Source organism: Cnephaeus nilssonii, assembly GCF_951640355.1.
Source record: "Cnephaeus nilssonii genome assembly, chromosome: 2".
NCBI classification, from domain to species: domain Eukaryota; kingdom Metazoa; phylum Chordata; class Mammalia; order Chiroptera; family Vespertilionidae; genus Cnephaeus; species Cnephaeus nilssonii.
In genome coordinates this window covers 106,945,054-106,965,969 of record NC_137073.1, presented here as the reverse complement: position 1 = coordinate 106,965,969, position 20,916 = coordinate 106,945,054, and the positions used below count along the sequence as shown (strand labels likewise).

Here is a 20,916-nt window from a genome sequence, read left to right as displayed (position 1 = left end):
GCGACCTTCCCGCCCTGGCGACGAGGGGAAGCCACGGACAGCGTCCCCACGCGGCGCCGTGGGACCCGCACAGCCCGAGCCCCGCCCACCCCGCCACGCCCCGCCCCGCCCCTTCCCGCCCGGCCAATGGGCGCCCGGGCCGCGCACCGTGGCCCCGCCTCCGCAGGGAAACTTGCCGCCGGGGAAAAGTTTGTCCAGAGCCAGGCTGGACGGGCACCCGTGGAGCGCGGAACGCGGCGGCCCGAGAGGAAGAAGATGAGCGGCCCCAGGTCAGAGCCTCAGGCCCAGCGGACCTCACGCCGCCCCCAGGGAGCCAGAGGCGGCCTCGGCGGCAGCCGCCAGCCCCGGTAGCCGCCCGCGCTGCCCGGGACCGCGGAGGAGGGCGGCCGAGCCCGGCACCGGGGCTCAGGGCCACCTGCGCGCGCGGCCGCACACCTCGGGCTGTTACCCGCCCACGGACTCCGCCAAGCTTGGGTCATCTGTGAAGGGACGAAACCCCAGAGCCGGCTTCACAGACCCATCCCCGCGGCCCTGCTGGCTCCCCAAGTTTCTGAAAGCTGGCCCCTGTGACCCCAGCTCCAGAAACTTGGCAGCCACCGGAGACCCGGCCCCGAGGAGGCGAGCGCGGGACAGGCTCCCCATTGCGCGGGGCGAGGCTGAGGACAGGTTGGAGGCGCGTCCAGCGCATCTGAGGCTCGACTCTGGGGACTTTCGCGGCCACCACAGGTGAGATGGGGGTGGGGGCACTGGGCAGAGAGCGGAGGGCGGGAGCCCCTAGAGCGGAGCCAGGTGGGGAGAGCGCGCGCTCTCCAAATTGTCCTTCCTAAATGTTTTCAGTGAGAATTTTATTGACTCAGAATCTGTCGGGAATTAGAGCGAACCACTTTTCCCTTGAGATAGGCCTTGTTCATCTTGGCAGTGGAGTGAAGTTGAGTTGGGGCGGGGGGGTGGGGAGAGGAGAGAATGGCTGTATCCACTTATAAATATTAATGCGCGTGGAGTGGTGCGGCGGGCAGGACGCATCAGGAGCCCGGAGAGTTGGGGTGCCGCAGCTGGCAAGTGGCTCCAATTCACAAAGTGGGATCTAGTCGTTCTCCGTCTCCTCTGCTGTTACTGGGGGCGCGGATCGGACCCCTTTGCTGGTGGTGATTTCATCTCACAGCTCCCGTCTCTCCTCCCCATCCCCAGACCCAGCCTCGCACTTCCAGGCCGCGTCGTGCCAGCCGCCACCATGTCCGCCCCCGCGGCCAATGCCTCCCTCCCCTCGACCCCGAACAGCCCGGTGACCATCCCGGCGGTGATGTTCATCTTCGGGGTGGTGGGCAACCTGGTGGCCATCGTGGTGCTGTGCAAATCGCGCAAGGAGCAGAAGGAGACGACCTTCTACACGCTGGTGTGCGGGCTGGCCGTCACCGACCTGCTGGGCACGCTGCTGGTGAGCCCGGTGACCATCGCCACGTACATGAAGGGCGAGTGGCCCGGCGGCCCGGCGCTGTGCGAGTACAGCACCTTCATCCTGCTCTTCTTCGGCCTGTCGGGCCTCAGCATCATCTGCGCCATGAGCATCGAGCGCTACCTGGCCATCAACCACGCCTATTTCTACAGCCACTACGTGGACAAGCGGCTGGCCGGCCTCACGCTCTTCGCCGTCTACGCGTCCAACGTGCTCTTCTGCGCGCTGCCCAACATGGGCCTGGGCAGCTCGCGGCTGCAGTACCCGGACACCTGGTGCTTCATCGACTGGACCACCAACGTGACGGCGCACGCCGCCTTCTCCTACATGTACGCGGGCTTCAGCTCCTTCCTCATCCTCGCCACCGTGCTCTGCAACGTGCTGGTGTGCGGCGCGCTGCTCCGCATGCACCGCCAGTTCATGCGCCGCACCTCGCTGGGCACCGAGCAGCACCACGCGGCCGCCGCCTTCGCCTCCGCCTCGGCCGCCTGCCGGGGGTCCCCGGCCGCCGCCTCCCCCGCCCTGCCGCGCCTCAACGACTTTCGCCGCCGCCGGAGCTTCCGCCGCATCGCGGGCGCCGAGATCCAGATGGTCATCTTACTCATCGCCACCTCCCTGGTGGTGCTCATCTGCTCCATCCCGCTCGTGGTGAGTGGCCGGCCTGGGGCCCCCCCGCTCCCGGCCGTCTCCCCCGTCCACCTCCCTCCCGCCCCGCTCCTTTCCCTCTCGCTCCTGGGCTGTAGGCAGGTCTCCTCCAGGTGGGGCTGGGACTCCACACTCAGCTCTCTGAGCAGCCCGACCTCCCTTCAGGCCGCATCCCTAAGGAGGCGCCTGTAGCAGGTGCTTCCGGAGAGCCTGGCTTCCTTTCTCCCCCGGGACAGCCCCTACCCGCGGCTGCCTGACATTGGCCCTGCGCCTTCCCGGAACCCCCGCCTCTCGGTCAGATGTGGAGGGGAAACCGCTGTAGGGTGACTGAGAACCGCAGAACCCGAAACATCAGGGGTGCTGGTCTCTAGTGTACACCGTTCCTTAGAGCAGTGGGATTGAGGGGGTGTTGATTTATGTAGGGTTAGGGGGGAGGCCCTGTAGAATTTTAGGGCTGGAAGGCAAATGCCTTTTGGTGTAACCCAACTCGCTCAGGTGACATGGGAAGTGACTTGCTTACAATAATTGAGAACTCCACTGCTCTACCCGCAGGGCCTGGGAGGACATCTAGGTGCACTGTGGGGACAGGTGCTGCACGGGCGGGTAGTGTCGGGCACGCAGGTCCGGCGTTCTCTCGGGGTCAGGAAAGCAGGGTTCTTACGGGCAGGCTGAGGGCCATGGGTGCTGGGTTTGAATTCTCAACAACTGTGAGAGGTGCAGGACCAGTCTAGGGAAAAGGTGCTTATGTGCTGTGGGCCCCCACTCTGCAGCTGGTGACCCCGAGCCCTGCCCTCACAGACGCTTCTAATTTTGGCCTTCCTGCCAGTGTGTGTTTGCATTTCCATACACTTGGTTTTTCGGGCATCACCTTCTTTAAAATGGCCTCTGGGTTAACTTTTAAAATGTTAAAAACAGAAATGTTGAAAACCTACCTAGCTCTCCTCTACTTTGTGTGTCGTTAAAATGGAATGCACCAGAAACCCATGGGCAGACGTACATAATACTTTACCTAGAGTTTCCTTAAAAGCAACCACTTCTGAGTTTTTTTCATCTCTCAAAACTCAGCATGCCTGGAAATTCTAAACTCCGAACTCAAGAGGAGATGACTTCTCTTTCTTATGCTGATTGGGAGCAAGAGCAAATGAATGTAATATTCCTTTCTTCCCCTTCCTAAAACTGCCCAGGGATATTGAATGTAAAATGGTATATCTCTCATAAAAGTGACTGTAGATGGAAGGAACCTGGAGGGGGCTGAGAGCCAGCGCACAGTAGTAGCTTCTTGCCAGTTTGTATAAACAGAAGTAAATATAATTGGCCAAAGGGGCCTGTAAACCATTCCAGGACCCGACATAATTTAGGGAGTTAAGTCTCACTTGAGCCACATAAATATATTTTAGTGTGCGCAGTGGCAACTCCGAAGAAAGGGAGATTTGGGAAGAGGCACGCAGCTCTGGCTGGGGCCCCTTCCTGGGCCTCTGCTGATGTTTTGCAGAACCGTCCATGACAGAGGGAGTGCTACTTACAGAGCAAGACAGCTTCCTAGGGTCCAGTGTGAATGCGTAGCTGGATCAACCCTGGTGCCAAAGAGAGGCACTTACAGAGGACCCACTCGCAGGAACAGAGCGCTGGAGCTAGAAGGCCAGCAGCCTGCACGTCCTTTACTTTTTAATTGTGCTGTGGTTGGGGCGAGCCTGCCAAGCTACAGATTGCTGCAGTCACAGGTGGAGTGCTTCCTTCCAGCTGAAGGCGCAGACGGGGCCCTGTGGTGCAGGGCGGTTTATTACAAAACTTTTGAAACGACTGGAGAAGCCAGAGGCAAGAAATTATAGGCGCTCTATTCGTTTTGCAAATTAACCACATTTTAGGTAATGAGTACTGTCCACTCTATAGAAAGCCATTAACGTGTAGTAGATATTAAGTAATTTCACCCTGAAAACCGAATTTCAGAGTCAGTTTACATGCATGCTCCCCACCCACCCACAGCTTTGCAATTACAGGAAGAATTCAAAGGGAAACTTATCCACAGCTACAGTCTTCTTTGGCTTCTGTTTGCAACTTTGTGGGTGTTTTTTTTTTTTTCATGTTTCTCTGCCATTTAAAGCAGCCGGACCTATCTTCAGTTGCAAAGAAAAACGAATGAAGCATCTTTTTTTTTTTTTAACTTTATCAAATCAAGTTGCTAATCCTATTTGAGGAAAATCAAACCCCTCAAAACACTGAAAAGCTCTGGAAAGGCTCATAGCGCTCATACAGTTTGCTTGGAATTTCAGGAAGCTTGGCACAGCCACTGAAAAGCAACGTTTTTGGGGAAAAGGGAAGCAGCAGCCCGGGTGGCTCTTAGAGGGCGGTTGATACAGAGTCCAGGATGCAGAGTAAATATTAATTTGTTATCCAACAGAAGTATGGCTCACAAGTGGAGCTCGGATTGGAGATGTGAGGGAGGTGGGGACGTTAGTTGTGGCAATGAGGAAGTGTGCTGAACTTGGGAGATTTTCCAAAGTGAGTCACAATCAGCTAACTGCAGGTGTGAGTGCAGCCTACAAGGGACATTCAATGACAAGATTGAGTGGGAAGGTGCTTCTTGTCAACCAGCCTCTGGTTTTTTGAAACACAGGAGAAGCTGAAGAAGTGAAAGGTGAATAAAAGGGATTGTATTCTTTAGAAATATGCAAGCAAGACAGCCTCCTAGGGTCCAGTGTGAATGCGTAGCTGGATCAACCCCGGTGCCTAAGTTTGCCGTTAAAATAACAGTTACAATCAAATCTCTGCCTCGGAACTAAACAGTTACACCGGAGGGTTGGGAGAGGCATTTTCCCCACGCGAGCACTGCCGTGTTTATTGTTTACAGTTCCTTGTATGTTCTCTCTTCTTACTCTGAAGTAGTAAGTATTCATCTGTTAGGGGTAGCATGGCCAATTTGGTTCATCTTCTGCCTGAAACTTAGGTCTTTAGGAAAATAGTGTCCTGTGAGTGTTTCTGATTATTTGGGCAGATGGGAACTACATAGAGAGATACTCTTGCTTCCCTTAGGCAAACAGGAAGTGGAGTCATAAAACACCTACTGGGATTTCACTTGAGTAGAATTCCCATCTCTAGGTCCAAGAGAGCCATAGATTTGGGTACGGTTACAGCAGAACCTGAAGGAATTGAGGATTTTTTTTTTTTCAAATAAATTGAGCTGAGGTGTTTTTTTTTAAGTAGCAATTCCTAAAAGCAGTTGTTTAGTTATAGCTTCACATTGCAGACCCAAGACTTGTATCTTGAAAACTGCGGAGTAACATAAAAATATTTCTGCATCGTCATCTCGTTGACAAAAGCTCTGAGGAGAATTCAGGTTGGCCAACATTTTCACTCTCTCTGCACCTGTTTCCTCCACTGCAGACGAAGAATTTGCATTATTGCGCAGCTAACTGGGTGGTGGTGGGTGAGTCCTCCTCTAATGCTCTTCCCACCATGTGGTGCTGCCTGGCTAGGCTGGGTTTTATTGAACATCTACAAGATTTCTTTTCCCCAGAGCAGGAGTGATTCCTATAGACTCCTACTAGAATGCTGAAATAAATTTCCGGTGTAGAGCCTGCCTGTAGGATTAAGCAATCTGCCTGCAGTATGTGGCCAGTCAGTGACCCAAAGGGAGGGGGAACTGAGCTCCAGCCACCCAGGCAAGAACTCTTTTCATTATTCTTTATGTAAAGTGGGGTTTTGTCACTAAAAACAAAAATGGTAATAATTTCTAGTAACAGCTGCATCCATTTGGGGCTCTTCACAAGGCAGGATAGCTGAGCACACACGGGACATTCCTTCGAAGTGCCTGGCACAAACAAGCGGACACATGCACAGATCCACCTACGGGATCTTCTCCTTTATTTCTACCTTGACAGTCGATGACTAAAAATCGGTTCAATCAAGGCTTGAGCGTTCTTTTTCTATTAGACATCCCCTGCCAGCAGGTTTTTCTTAAACAGGAAGTACATGTTTTTGATACCGTGTCATTAGCTGTACCAAAAGCTACATCTAAGCTGCAGTTTTCAAATTATTGATAGATTCCACAGTGGCCAAGCTTCTACATGTGGGTTACCAGAAGAGTGAGAAGAGCCAACCGATATATTATATGTTAGCCATTTTTAATATTTTTTATTGATTTAGAGAAGGAGAGGGATAGAGAGATAGAAACATCAATGAGAGAGAAACATCCATCAGCTGCCTCCTGCTTGCCCCCAACTAGGGATTGAGCCTCCAACCCGGGCATGTGCCCTGACCAGGAATGGAACTGGTGTTCACCTGGTTCGTGGGTCAATGCTCAACCACTGAGCCACACCAGCTGGACTGTTAGCCATTTTTACTAAGTGCTTTCATAATTTGTACATAAATTAGAAGGAGCAGAGCCATAATAGAGGTTTGTTTGATTCCAATGCTCAGGCATTTACCTCTATAGCAAACAGCCTCCTCATAGCTTTGCTGTAGTCACATATTCCATTGAATGTGTCATATTTTCTCCTTCACCCTAAATTGTAGTCATCTTCAGGAAGCTGAGAATATTGTAAGGTATGCCAATACTAACAATAAACTACATGCACAAATCTGCAGCTACTAAAAAATAGGCTAACTTGTAAAGTTGCAAGAGATTATGTATGTTTGTATTCGGTGAATTTTTTTTATGGTGTTTTTCCCTCCTGACTCAGAGGTTCTGTTTTTATCAGCAGCACACTCTTCCAACACTGAAAACTGCCTGAACATGTTTAATTTGTGTTACATATATGGCCTGATGAGAGAAAATTCCAGAAAAGTGCTTTCACCTACTTACCCACGTGACATTGCTGTGGATATTCCCATCTTAATTTGGGGTTTCCCCCTTTGGGAAGTTCAAATCAAGTAGCCTTGAAAGTGAGGCAGACATTGCTGTAATTTTCGAGTGTCATGAAGTGCATGGAGTTTGTGTTCATTTATGTCTCTTTTTTTTTATATATACTTCAAGTCAGTCTTATTGAGAGCATGCTGCAAAGGCAAACCCATTTGTCTTCTAAAATAACAACTGACTTTTGAGAATGTTCTTACCTGAATTTGGCATTTTGCCTTTTCTATTTATTTTTTCCCACTCTGTCAACTCCCCCTTACTGAAACAATGTTAAATGACCAAGTTCAGTGCCTTGTGTTAATTGTAAGCTTCCCCACCCCCCAATGGAACTCTAAAATTGGGCTTCCTTAGTTTCCTGCCCTTATCTGACTAAAAGCATGGCATGAATTTCCCTTCGTGAAGGTGGCATAGATTTCCCCCCTCCCTCCTAGGACCAGGGTGAGTAGAGTGACCCTTATCACGGGAGACAGAGCCAGCACCAAGATGAGCCTGCATAAACCTTCCTTAAAAAACCTCTTATCTTCCATTAGTCCCCCATATATTCCCTAGTTACTGCCCCACATTTGACCTCTCTGGAAGCCCAAACCCTCTTTTCTTTGTTAAAAAGGATATATAAGCTTCTTTTACTTTTTTTGTGAATGCCTGCGCATATAAAAATATTAATAAATGTGTATATCTTTTCTCGTATTAAAATAAATAAATTAAATAGGGCTTCCTTTCATTTCTTCTACAGTAGTCAAAAATGTCATTCCTTTTATATCCATTTTAACTGTCTTTCATTAGTAACCATGTTTTCTTTGAGGTTGTAGTGGGAGAAGCAACCAACAACAAAACATTGAAATGTTAAAAATATCAGAAATGCTAAATTCAGACTTCACCAAAATTCTGTTCTGAAGTCTTTAGAGTTGGCGGGGCAAAATGCTTCCTAGGAATGTTCTGAGACCAAAAAGTCCCAAGTGGAACAACACTGCCACCTAGAGGCTGCAAGTCTCAAGTTCTATAAACCCTGCCATAGGTCTTGCCTTTTCCTGGAGTATGTACTGGTACACCCAGAGTGGCCCTGATTTAATCCATCATTTCTTTTCTTTTTAGGAACAATAGTATATGATATGAGTAAAATGTAAACCTCTTTCTTTTTAGCAATAGCTCCAATGCTGGGAAATAATTGTTAAACAGAAAGCCAGTCAGCCTGGTAGAACAGAAAAAGCAACATGGAGGTCAGTCATCTGGAGACCTGGGGCCCAGACCAGAGTTGGCCACCAACAGAGTAGGGACCTGGATAAGTTCCTCTAAACCTCTAGATCTCAGCAACATTTCATCCGAGAAGAGGCCCATAGATGTAAGGGAGGTGAATCTGTGTCCAGACACAGCTGAGAACCTCAATAGAGACTGTGGTGGGAAGAAACCAAGTGGCTTTGTCCCATAAGATTGTGTACTTTAATCAGAAAGAACTTTACATCCTGGAATGAAAATTACCCCCAAAAAAGTGAGTAAAGAAATGATTATAGTAAGAGCAAAATTTTCTAACTGCCAAAAATAAGACTCCAAAATAGCAAGCAGGTTGTTAGGGTCTCCTTGTGTTCCTTTCATTGAAGCCACACCTGGCCTGTGGGTATGGGGCTGGCCCACGTGCTTCTTCCCTTAAACAACTCTATCTGCACTAGAATGATCTGTCGTCCCTACTGGTGTGTCCAGAGTGTTCTTTTAGCTCTTGGCTACTTACCAGCTCAAATGCTGGACAGGCACAAAGGCAGGATTCTGATTGGAGTTTCAGGGTGGAGTCATTGAGCAGAGTTGTAGAGCAAAACAAGAGTTCGAAAGCAGCAGGGAGCTGAGTAGCATGATCAGATCTGCATTTCAGAAATAATCTTCTGGTGGCAGTTTGGAGGATGAATCGGAGAGGAGAATTTTTGGTGGTGGGAACTCTAGTTTCGTGGCTGACACAATAATCCAGGTGAGAAATGCAGTTAGGGAAAAGACTGGAATGGGTTTTTAGAGGAAGAGTTTATTATGACTGGGGAACAGACCCATAGAAAAAAATAAAAACTTCTCTGGTCATTCTGGATGACAGCAGATTCAGACATTGACTCAACAGTTACAGTATATTCATTCTAGACTCTAAAATAAAGGAATCCCTGGGCTTGTCTGTGATGACTAGATGGTTAGTTGACTTACAAAATGAGTTTCACTTAAATATAAATGGCAGCTGGAATAAGGAAAATAAAAGGCTATTGGAGAAAAAAAATATTCCTGCCCTGGCCAGGCGGCTCAGTTGATTAGAGCATCGTCCCAATACACCAAGGTTGTGGGATCCTAAAGTTGCAGGTTCAGTCCTGTCAGGGCACATGCAGGAGTCAACCAATGAATGCATAAATAAGTAGAAAAACAAACAGATATCTCTCTCTCTCTCTCTCTCTCTCTCTCTCTCTCTCTCTCTCTCTCTCTCTCTCTCTCTTTCTCTCTCTCTCTCACACACACACACTCTACCTTCCTCTGCTTCTCTAAAATCAATAAATAAAATTAAAAAAAAACATACTTCATAGAATTCCCAAACCTTAAAAGCACTCAGAAATGAAGTTAATAAAATGCTTTTCAAGGGAACTTTAGGCACTGTTCCCTGCTCACATATTGCATTCTTGTATGACATCTTTGATCTAGGAAAGGCATGCTACAAACACATTTAAAGTTACACTGACTCGAAACATAACTGTAATTGCACAGCGAGTGGTTTTTCTGACGCTTATGCTGCTCTTTGGCACTTATTACCAGAAAAGAGGCCAGCTACCTAATGTTGCTAAATTAAACGCTGCAGCAAACGTTTCCCCGGTTGAGCAAAAAAAATAAATAAATCTGATCGCGGCCATCTCGTTTGTGCAGGTGCGAGTGTTCATCAACCAGTTATACCAGCCGAGCTTAGTGCGAGAGATCAGCAAAAACCCAGACTTGCAGGCCATCCGAATCGCCTCTGTGAACCCCATCCTGGACCCCTGGATCTACATCCTCCTGCGGAAGACAGTGCTCAGCAAAGCCATGGAGAAGATCAAATGCCTCTTCTGCCGCATCGGCGGGTCCGGCAGAGACCCCTCCGGGCAGCACTGCTCCGACAGCAGACGGACATCCTCCGCGCTGTCCGGCCATTCGCGCTCCTTCCTGTCCCGGGAGCTGAAGGAGATCAGCAGCACGTCACAGACTCTCCTGTACATGCCAGACCTCGGTGACACGGGCCTGGCAGGCAGGAATTTGCTGCCGGGTGTGCCTGGCATGAGCCTGCCCCAAGCAGACACCACCTCCCTGAGGACTTTGCGAATATCAGAGACCTCGGACTCCTCGCAGGGGCAGGACTCCGAGAGTGTCCTGCTGGTGGACGAGGTTGGGGGCAGTGCTGGGCCCGCCCCCAAGGGCAGCTCCCTGCAAGTCACATTCCCCAATGAGACAGTGAACTTATCAGAAAAGTGTATATAGGAGCCGAGGAAAGGAGTACGGCTGTGTGTCTGGAAGCTCCCAAAATCCTGTGCAACTGACACGTGGTGAAGCATTTATTGAGCTGTGCTCGGAAGGGCTGTTTGTGTCCGGGGACTCCAAGAGGAACATCTGGGTTTTGAGCACCTGTCAATCAATCCAGCTGACTCACATGGCTCCTGAGGCCGGAAACTCGTTGGTCGCCACCTGTAGGGGTGGATTTGGGTCAGAACTTGACTGAGGAGATCTACCCTCATTCCCTGCTTCACAGGAAGACGGCCACGTTTTGCTCTTTTCAGAACACTGGGAGCGGAGCGTTACACCTGCACAGCGGGCGGGGCTGGAAGGGCTGCAGTCCAGTGCACTAGGAGGACCATCTATCTTAGGGATGACTGAAGTGTCTCACTAAAGCATGAAATGTGAATTTTATCGTTGTAAATATGACTTAAGGTATTTAAAGTATTTTCTTCTCTGTGAGAAGGTTTATTGTTAATACAAGGTATAAGTGTATGGTTAACCCCTCTCCTCCCCAGTATAACAAGCTGAAGTTATAGATGTTAGATTTTATTTTCATAAATAAGTTCAGGCTGAGGTGTTGAAAATTCATAGTGAAACTAATACCTGTAAAATGGATATAGATTTTTTTAAAGGAAGATTTTTTTAAAAGGAAGAGTACTATTAAAAGAATAAAGAAATATACTATTTTAAGACATGAAAATTACAGTCCAAACTATTAAAGCTCCTTCCCAACCTATGTGTACTTCATAGTGAGAAATGTTTAGTGCTGGCTACATATATTTATCCAGAAATCTGTGATTTCTGGAGAACCTAACATACTGGCCAGTATTTTCTACTTTTGTCCCCACAAACTGGTACTTTTAAAATGTGACATAAAAATTTCAAAGTCTTTAATAAACAACTCATAGTTGAAGTATACAATATAAAAGTAAAAAGTCTAAGCAGCTTGTTTTCCCCCTGAAATTGTGTATAGTTTTACTTTCCTAAGGAATGATCTAGAACATTCTTGAAATTTTAAGAGGAAGACAGACTGCATGCACCATAATGACTTTTACTTTGCAATGTGAAAGAATTGGTTAAATTAACCTTTCACAGATGTTAGAAGTCTAACCAGATAATGTAACCAGATGGGCACGTGAGGTCACCTTCTAACAGTTTTGTGTCACGCCCTGTAATGCTGTACACATGTGAAGGAAACCTTCTCAAATAAATATTAAGCATGTTTTGTTGCTTACAAGTGTTTTTGTGAATTGCCTGGTTGTAATTAAATTCTGAGCCTGATAGTGATATGAAGCAGTTGTACCAACTGAAATTATTTTGGAGATTATAATAAATAAATACACTCTAAATTGCTCGGTTTTGGAGAGAACAGTGTGATTTTTTTAATTTTTTATTTTAGGTTATCTTCTATCCTTTTCAATTGGAATCTTTTTTAAAATTTTTATTTTGATATGATGTCAAATTTACAGAACAGTTACAAGAATAGTAGAAAACCTTGGATAGCCCTAACTGATTTGGCTCAGTGGATAGAGTGTTGGCCTGCGGACTCAAGGGTCCCAGGTTCGATTCCAGTCAAGGGCATGTACCTTGGTTGCGGGCACATCCCCAGTAGGGGGTGTGCAGGAGGCAGCTGATTGATGTTTCTCTTTCATCAATGTTTCTAACTCTCTATCCCTCTCCCTTCCTCTCTGTAAAAAATCAATAAAATATATTAATAAAAAAAAAGAAAAAAAAAGAAAACCTTGGATAGACTTAGTGGAGAACCGTATTTAGAAACCAAGATCTAGTACTTAAATCACCTGTTTGTATGGGTGGTGGGAGAGACAGTATTACTTCCTGCTTGTAAATTCTCTAGTCAGCGGTTCTCACACTTCAGCATGTATGTCACGTGGAGAGCTTGAAAACACAGTTTCTGATTCGGTAGGTCTTGAGGGGAGAGGGGCAGGAGGATGCATATTTCAAAAAAGCTCCTAGGTGATGCTGACTCTGCCTGTATGACACACTTCAAGGAGCAATAGTCCCCAGGAGCGAAGTCATGATTTGCTATTTGCAAGTTTTTAAATGTATTTTTGGATGATGTCAGTAAAAACAAGACTCATTTTCACAGATGTGATGGAACAGTGATTCTCAGCTGAAGCAGGGATGGCTCAAAAAGAGAACATCCAGCCCTAGCTAGCTGGTTTGGCTTAGTGGATAAAGCATTGGCCTGTGGACTGAAGGGTCCCAGGTTCGATTCCGGTCAAGGGCACATGCCTGGTTTGCAGGCATGATCCCCAGTAGAGAGGAGGCAGCTGATGGATGATTCTCTCTCATCAATGATATTTCTATCTCTCTCCCTTCCTCTCTGAAATCAATAAATATGTGTGTGTGTGTGTGTGTGTGTGTGTGTGTGTGTGTGTGTATCCTATATAATAAAAGGCTATTATGCAAATAGAACAAATGGCGGAACGACCAGTCTTTATGACGCACACTGGCCTCTAGTGTGTGTGTGTGTGTGTGTGTGTGTGTGTGTGTGTGTGTATTAAAAAGAGAGAGCATCCAGCTCAAATTTCTATAATGTTCTACTTTATCAATGGAAATAGTTCTATTTCCTCAATTTATACTAATCAGTGCCTAGGAAATGATGTTTTCAGAGAATATTTTACTTGTGAAAGAGGCTTTTTTCTCCCATGTACACAAACAATCAGACACCTAGATTTATATGTAAATAAACATATAATGTATATATTCATCACCCATATTCATGGGGGAAAAACTAAGTTAGCATTACTAATATATCAAAGCATAAAATCACTTATTCTTTTCTTCAGATTCACCATTCAGAACACTGATTCTGGATTATTTTTAATTGAAATATCATGCACATCCTACCTAATAAAAGAGCAATATGCAAATTGACCCTAACTCCACTACACCCACAAGCCACGCCCATAAGCCAATCAGGAGCAAATATGCAAATAAACCCAACCAAGATGGCTACAGCCACAGAGAGCAGGAGGGAGGCTTGGGTTTCCCCAGTAACAAAGGAAACCAAGCTTTCCACCAGCCGTTGCGGGCCTAAGCCTCCACTCAAAGGCTACAAAGTTTCAATTATAGAAGGTAAACAAATCCAAACAGAAATGACGGCAGCCACTGAGCTAGAAAGAGCAGGAGGCAAGGGTTGCCCCCGGCAATGGAGAAAGCAAAGCTTCTGCAGCCCTGGCTGGCCCAGGCCTCCGCTCCAGGCTACAAAGTTTCAATTATAGAAGATACATAAATCCCAGATACCAGGGCCTCTGCTTGGGTCGCCAGGGGGCGTGGCTGGCCTGCAAACCACCACAGGCCCTTCACCCAGGCCGCCCCACACCCCAAGGGAACCCCCACCCTGATCCGGGATACCCTTGAGGGCAAACCAGCTGGCCCCCACCCATGCACCAGGCCTCTATCCTATCTAATAAAAGAGTAATATGAAAATTGACCATCACTCCAAAACACAAGATGGCTGCCCCCATGTGGTCAAAGATCCTGCCCCCATGTGGACACAAGATGGCCGGCACAAAATGGCCAGCAGGAGAGGGCAGTTGGGAGGGACCAGGCCTGCAAGGGAGGGCAGTTGGGGGCAATCAAGCCTGCAGGGGAGGGCAGTTAGGGGTGACCAGGCCAGCAGAGGAGGGAAGTTGGGGGTGACTGGGCCTGCAGGGAAGGGCAGTTGGGTGGGACCCAGGCCTGCAGGGGAGAGCAGTTGGGGGGGGGACCAGGCCTAAAGGGGAGGGCAGTTAGGGGCAAACACGCTGGCAGGGGAGCAGTTAGGCATCAGTCAGGCTGGCAGGGGAGTGGTTAGGGGGTGATCAGGCTGGCAGGCAGAAGCGGTTAGGGGCAATCAGGAAGGAAGGCAGGCAGGCGAGCAGTTGGGAGCCAGCAGTCCTGGATTGTGAGAGGGATGTCCGACTGCCCGTTTAGGCCCGATTCCACCAGGATCGGGCCTAAACGGGCAGTCGGACATCCCTTGAGGGGTCCCAGATTGGAGAGGGTGCAGGCTGGCCTGAGGGACACCCCCCTCCTCCACCCCCACTCCGTGCACGAATTTCGTGCACCGGGCCTCTAGTATTTTATAATTTGCCTTGTATTTTAGTACGTTCACCAAGTGCAACCATAGCTGCTATCTAATTCCAGAACATATTCATCATCCCAGAAAGAAACCACGTACCCATTTGCATTCACTCTCTAATCTCTACCCCCAGCCCCTGGCAGCCACCATATGGATTTGCCTATTCTAGGCATTAATAGAATCATACAATATATGTGTGTGGCCTTCACTGTCTGACTTTCTTCACTTAGCATTTTTACAAGGTTTAACCAAATTAAAGCATGAATCAGTACTCCATTCCTTTTATATGGCTGAATAATATTTCATTATATGGATATATCACATTTTGTCTATCCATACATCAGTTGATGGACATTGGGATTGTTTCCACTTTTTGGCTGTTATTAATAATGCCAACAGCATAATTAATAATGCTGTACAAGTTTTTGTGTTAACATGTTTTTAATTCTATATATCTTGAGTGGTATTGCTGAGTCATATGGTAACTATATTTAATTTTTTGAGGACCTACAAATTTTCCCAAGTGCCTGCACCATTTTACATGCCCACCAGCAATGTACAAGGGTTCCAATTTCTCCACGTTTTTATCAATACTTGTTATCGTCCATGTTTCTGATTATAGCCACCCTAATGGGTGTGAAGTGGTCACCCAGTGGTTTTGATTTGCATTTCTCCAGTTGACTAATGATGTTGAGAATCTCTTCATATGCTTATTGGCCATTTGTATATCTTATCTGGAAAAATATCTATTCAAATCATTTTAATTGGGTTATATGGCTGTATTAGTTTGCTAGGGCTGCCATAACAAAATACCCTGGTGTCTCTCTTATAAAGACACTAGTCATATTGAATTAGGGTGCAACCCTTATAACCTCATTTAACCTTAACTATCTTCTTAAAGGCCCTATCCTATATAATAAAAGCCTAATATGCTAAGTGTCCAGTGATCCGTTCAACCAACCAAAGCGTAATATGTTAATGATATGCTCAGGCCGCTCAATTGCTCACTATGACATACACTGACCACCAGGGGGCAGACAGTCGACCAGTCGCTATGACGTGCACTGACCACCAAGGGGCAGACACTCCGACCGGTAGCTTAGCTTGCTGCTGGGATCCAGCTGATTGGGACTGAGATACACTACACATCCACTAAAGTGCCTCAAAATTTAAAGCTTCTGCCGGACATGCCCTAGAGCCCTTCTGTTGTGCCTCCCAGCCTGCCAACCTCCCGTGTCCCTCATGCACTGGTGGGGACCCTTGGCCTGGCCTGTGCCCTCTTGTAATCCGGGACCCCTCGGGGGATGTCGGAGAGCTGGTTATGGCCCAATCCCACTCAACGCAGGAGCTGCCCCCTGGTGGTCAGTGCACTCTCACAGGGGGAGTGCCGCTCAGCCAGAAGCCGGGCTCACAGCTGGCAAATGCAGCGGTGGTGGCAGGAGCCTCTCCCACCTCTGCAGCAGCGCTAAGGATGTCCGACTGACAGCTTAGGCCCGCTCCCCATGGGACATCCCCTGAAGGCTCCCAGACTGTGAGAGGGTGCAGGCCAGGCTGAGGGACCACCCCCCGCCCCGCACCTCCAAGTGGTGCACAAATTTCATGCACTGGGCCTCCAGTCTTCAAATAGAGGATATTTGAATAGAGCTTCACCATATGAATTGGGAGATGGGGGCACAATCCAGTCCATAACAATGTCTTTATTGTTGGTTCTGGCTCACTCTTAAGAGAATAGCCTTTTGACCCTGCAATCCCACCTCTGGGAATATAGCCTAAGAATCTGAAAACACCAATCAGAAATAATATATATACCCCTATGTCCATAGCAGAGTTATTTACAAGAGCCAATATCTGGAAAGAGCCCAAGTGCCCATCAGCAGATAACTGGATAAAAAGGCTGTGGTACATTTTCACAATGGAATACTACACAGCTGCAGAAAAGAAGGAAATCTTACCCTTTGCAACAGCATAGATGGGCCTGGAGTATATTATGCTGAGTGAAATAAGCCAGTCAGGGAAACACAAATACCGTATGATCTCACTAATATGTGGGACCTAATGAACAAAATTAAGTGACAAACAAAATGGGGGTATGGGACAATATTGGAAAAAAAAATACTGATTTTTTTAAGGCTACAATTTTGAAGCTAGTAATCAAGACAGTGTGTTACTGGCTTAAGAATAGACATATACACTGAGTGGCCAGATCAGTGTATATCCTATATAATAAAAGGCTAATATGCAAATTTTCCCCTTGACCAGGAGTTTGACCAGCAGGCAGGCCGGCCAACCGCCCATGTCCCCTCCCCCTGGCCAGGCTGGCTGGACCCCACCCATGCACGAATTCATGCACTGGGCCTCTAATATATATATACTGAGTGGCCAGATTATTATACGTTCAGAGATCATAATAACCTGGCCACTCAGTATACATCCGTGTAACAGAACACAGAGCTCAGACAAACCTTCAGTACATGGTGTATTGATTTTCAACAAAGTAGGAGTTCTTCAATGAATAGTGCTTGAATAACTGGATATAAAAACAAAATAAAAACTCAACCTTTCCCTCCAATCATACATACAATTAACTTGAAATGGATCACAGACTTAACTATAAAAGCTAAAACTACAAAACTTCTAGCAGAAAATAGAAACTCTTTCTGACTTTGGAGTAAGCAGATTTCTCAGCCCACAGAAACTATAACCATAAAAGAAAAAAATAAATAAAAACTGGACTCCATCAAAATTTAAAACTTCTGCTCTTCAAAAGACAAAAAGGCAAGCCACTGATAGGGACAAAATATTTACAATCCATAGATCTCATAAAGGATTTTTATCCAGAATATAGAAAAAGATTTCTTACAGCTCAATATAAAGATAACCCAAATAAAAACTGGGCAAAAGATTTGCACAGGTGCTTCCCAAAAGAAGATACAAATGTCAAATAAACAAATGAAAAGATGCCCAACATCATCAGTGAAATGTATATTAAAACCACAATGAGATACACTACACATGCACTAAAGTGCCTCAAATGAAAAACAATGGCAATACCAAGCACTGACAAGGAGATGGAGCAACTGGAACTTTTCAATATACTGCTGGTACGAAAGCAAACTGGAAAATGTCAGTTTCCTCTACAGTCACATATATACTTACCATAAAACTCAGCAATTCCACCCCCAAGTAGTTACCCAAGAGAAGTGAAAACATATATCCACACACCAACTTGTAACACATACACATAGCAGCTTTATTCATAACAGATCAAAACTCAAGATACTCATTAACAACCTAGATGTCCATCAACAATATGAAAAGCTACAAATTGTGTTATATCCGCACAACAGAATAATACTCAGCAATAAAAAGGAACATATTACGGACATGCAAAGTAACATGGATGAATCTCAACATGGATGGATCACAAAAGTATTATACTGAGCAAAAAATGTCAGACACAAAGTATGTATTGTATTTGAAATTCTAGAAAAGTTAAATCTAATTTATAGTCACAGAGAGCAGAACAGTACTGGTTGTTGGGGTGGAAGAGAATGACTGCAAATGAGCCTAAGAGAACTGTGTGGGCGATGGAAATATTCTGTATCTTGATGGTAAAGGTGATTGCATCGGCATTCACATGTCTAAACTCCTCAAATGTAAATTTTTAATGGGTGTGTTTTATTATATGTAAGAAAGTTGACCACGTTCACAGAGGATATCATGGTTCGTCTCACATTCTTTCCTTCCAATTAAAACTAGAGTTAACATTGTGGTCTATCACAATTCCAAGTCAGTAGACCTTTTAAATATCCTGAACAAATATTTACATGTTACCTTGTAATTAACATTACCCATTTCAATAGAATTCCCATGGTTTACCAAAAAAATCTAGAATTAGAAAACATTTCCTAATTTGCTTTTTGTCTCGTGCTTACTTTGAAATATAATCTGCACTCATTTTTTGTTGGGGGTTAGAAGGAGGCATCTGGTACCCACTCCCCCTCCTGACTTCTGAAACATTTGAGAGACAAAAGGAGTCAGGCAGGTGGAGAACCAGTATGTCGGATGTATTGCTGAAAAAGTCTAGGTTAAAGGATGTAATTTAGATTCATGCCAACAATGGCCACCTAATATCCAACCCAGAATTAGACAGACCTACTCACCCAGCGTGAGCAGTCCTGCCCAACCACAGAGGCTGAGAGCCTTCATTGCCAAGCTTACCTATCTGTTAAGTTTGGCTCTCTGCAGGCATGATGAATCCAAATGAAGGAGAGAAAGGAGCTTTTATGTCCAGTTAAATCTAATTTATATATTTATCCTAAACTCCCTCTGCTGAGAGGGTGGGAGGGGGGAGGGAAGAGAGAGATCAGGATTCCTTGGCTAATAGATGTCCAAAGAAGCCATCTCTACCCTCTGCCTCCCAGCAAAGTGAAGACCAACGTTTCTCAACCTTTCTTCCACCGTGGCACACACAACAGGTGAAGGTCACACATAACACACATGAAGGCACGATTCACGGTAGGCCAGCTGTAGGGCTGCCCCTCTCTTCCATTCAAGTGGGCCTACTGAACTGCAAATGACTAAAGTGACAGATTTCAATTTACTTTGGTAAAAGAAGTTCGCCTCCTTTCTATATTACTGGTTTAAAAAAAAACACATTACCTTTCAATCCTAAAATGCCATCAATTACAAAATCCACTATCAGTTTAATAATCTCTCAGAAAAAAAAAACATTTAATATTATCATTGATTTGAAGATAATTATGAAACTGTGGTTCTTGTGTCAACTTACAACTCCTTTAGGTACATTAAGTCATGAAATAAAAGTCCAGAGTCAATTTGGAAGGGCTTCTGACTCATGAAGCCTGAAATTAAGAAATGACTGACCATTTTCCTAGTGCGGAAAGGCAATGAAACTAGCTTTTGACATCATGACATAAAGCATAACTTTATTTTCAAACTAAAAAGGCTGTACTGATAAGTTATAATCATGGAAACTCCAGCTTTCTGAGACAAACTTTTTTGATGTAAGTCTTCATTATGGTTTTGCCATATGACATCAAACTTAAAACTACCATAAAATATTGTACATAGACCCCAATTGCAATAGATTTAGGTTCTGTGATCTGCATGACTTTTCAATGTTTATGTAGCATTTCTTATATTTCAGATGAATAACAAGATAAGAACCTATTGTCTAGAGAATAATACATGATTCTCAAATTAGCAGGCATAGTCTGGATGTATAGTGTTCTGACTAATGAGTGTCTATGCCATACAATTTTCCACCAAGAAAAATACAAATTGTATTCCATATAATTTTAATGTGTAGTGTTGTTTCAGGAAGTATATTAAACATCTTTATATTTAACCATGAACATCAATTATTTTTCTTCAGTCAGTTTATTAAATGTCAGTATTTCAGTATTCACCTCCCTATAAAATAATGTTTGCCATTTTCTCTTCATGCATAGAGGAATGTTAGCTAAGAGAAATGAGCTGCCTTTCTTCTCCATAATACAGGATTTCTTTTCCTCCTCCATCTCATGTGTAAACCATCTTCTGTCCTTCATCTGAGTGAGAAGGGGACAAACCTGGCCTACAGATGTCAATTCAAAGGGAACAAGGGATTCTTCAGCAGCATCTAGTGGCAACCTGCACCCCATCCTGGGTCTTGCCTCTTTTGGGGTCAAGGCATAGACCTTACACTAGGAACGAACCCCAATTGATGACCATCTGTCCTATACTATCAAAAGCAGTGGCTCCTCACTTTCAGATAAAGAAAAAATTACAAAGAAGTTCTCCTTTCTTAAAATCAGAAGCAACTGAGGTTAAATATCTCCAAACTAATTCAAGCTCTTCATAGAAAAAGCTAGCATTTACCAAGTACTTCACTTGTGACCTAACATACAAAGTGCTTTAAATATTTCATTTTCACATAAGAAAGATGGAAAGAAACCTAATTTTTCAAAAGCTAACACAAAATAATAGGTAAATCTTTAAAATACAGAAAAAATTACTTATTCACCAATTATATAATAAACAAATACCCATTAACTCAAAACAACATACCAACTTCTCTAGACACCCAACTACCCACCCTTTGAGAATATTTTTCATAAAATAAAATATAATTGGTATTTGTTTTTTGGATCATTCTGAAATTAACCTCTCTAACCAGGGATAAATTTCTAATATAACTTTGGGGGGAAATGTAATACCTTTCAAGGCAAGTGCTGACTTCTCGGACTCTGAAAAAAAAAAAAAGAGGTAAACATTCTACTAAAAGAAAACTTTAAATCATCTCAGAAAAATAGAAACCAGTACTTACATGCATCCAACAAATGCTCCAACAGAAGATTTCTTCAAACAGAGTAACTTACTTTCATCTCCAACAAGGAT

At 45.3% G+C, this 20,916-nt stretch overlaps 1 protein-coding gene across 1 annotated transcript; it reads left to right on the top strand.

The window, feature by feature from the left end:
* The first annotated feature begins 213 nt into the window (after positions 1–213).
* Positions 214–14,327, top strand: PTGER4 (prostaglandin E receptor 4). The gene is made up of 3 exons (XM_079782640.1): positions 214–726; positions 1,189–2,101; positions 9,828–14,327. The coding sequence occupies exons 2-3, from the start codon at positions 1,232–1,234 to the stop codon at positions 10,410–10,412; spliced, it is 1,455 nt and encodes a 484-aa protein (XP_079638766.1). The 5' UTR covers positions 214–726; positions 1,189–1,231; the 3' UTR covers positions 10,413–14,327.
* Positions 14,328–20,916: the final 6,589 nt, after the last annotated feature.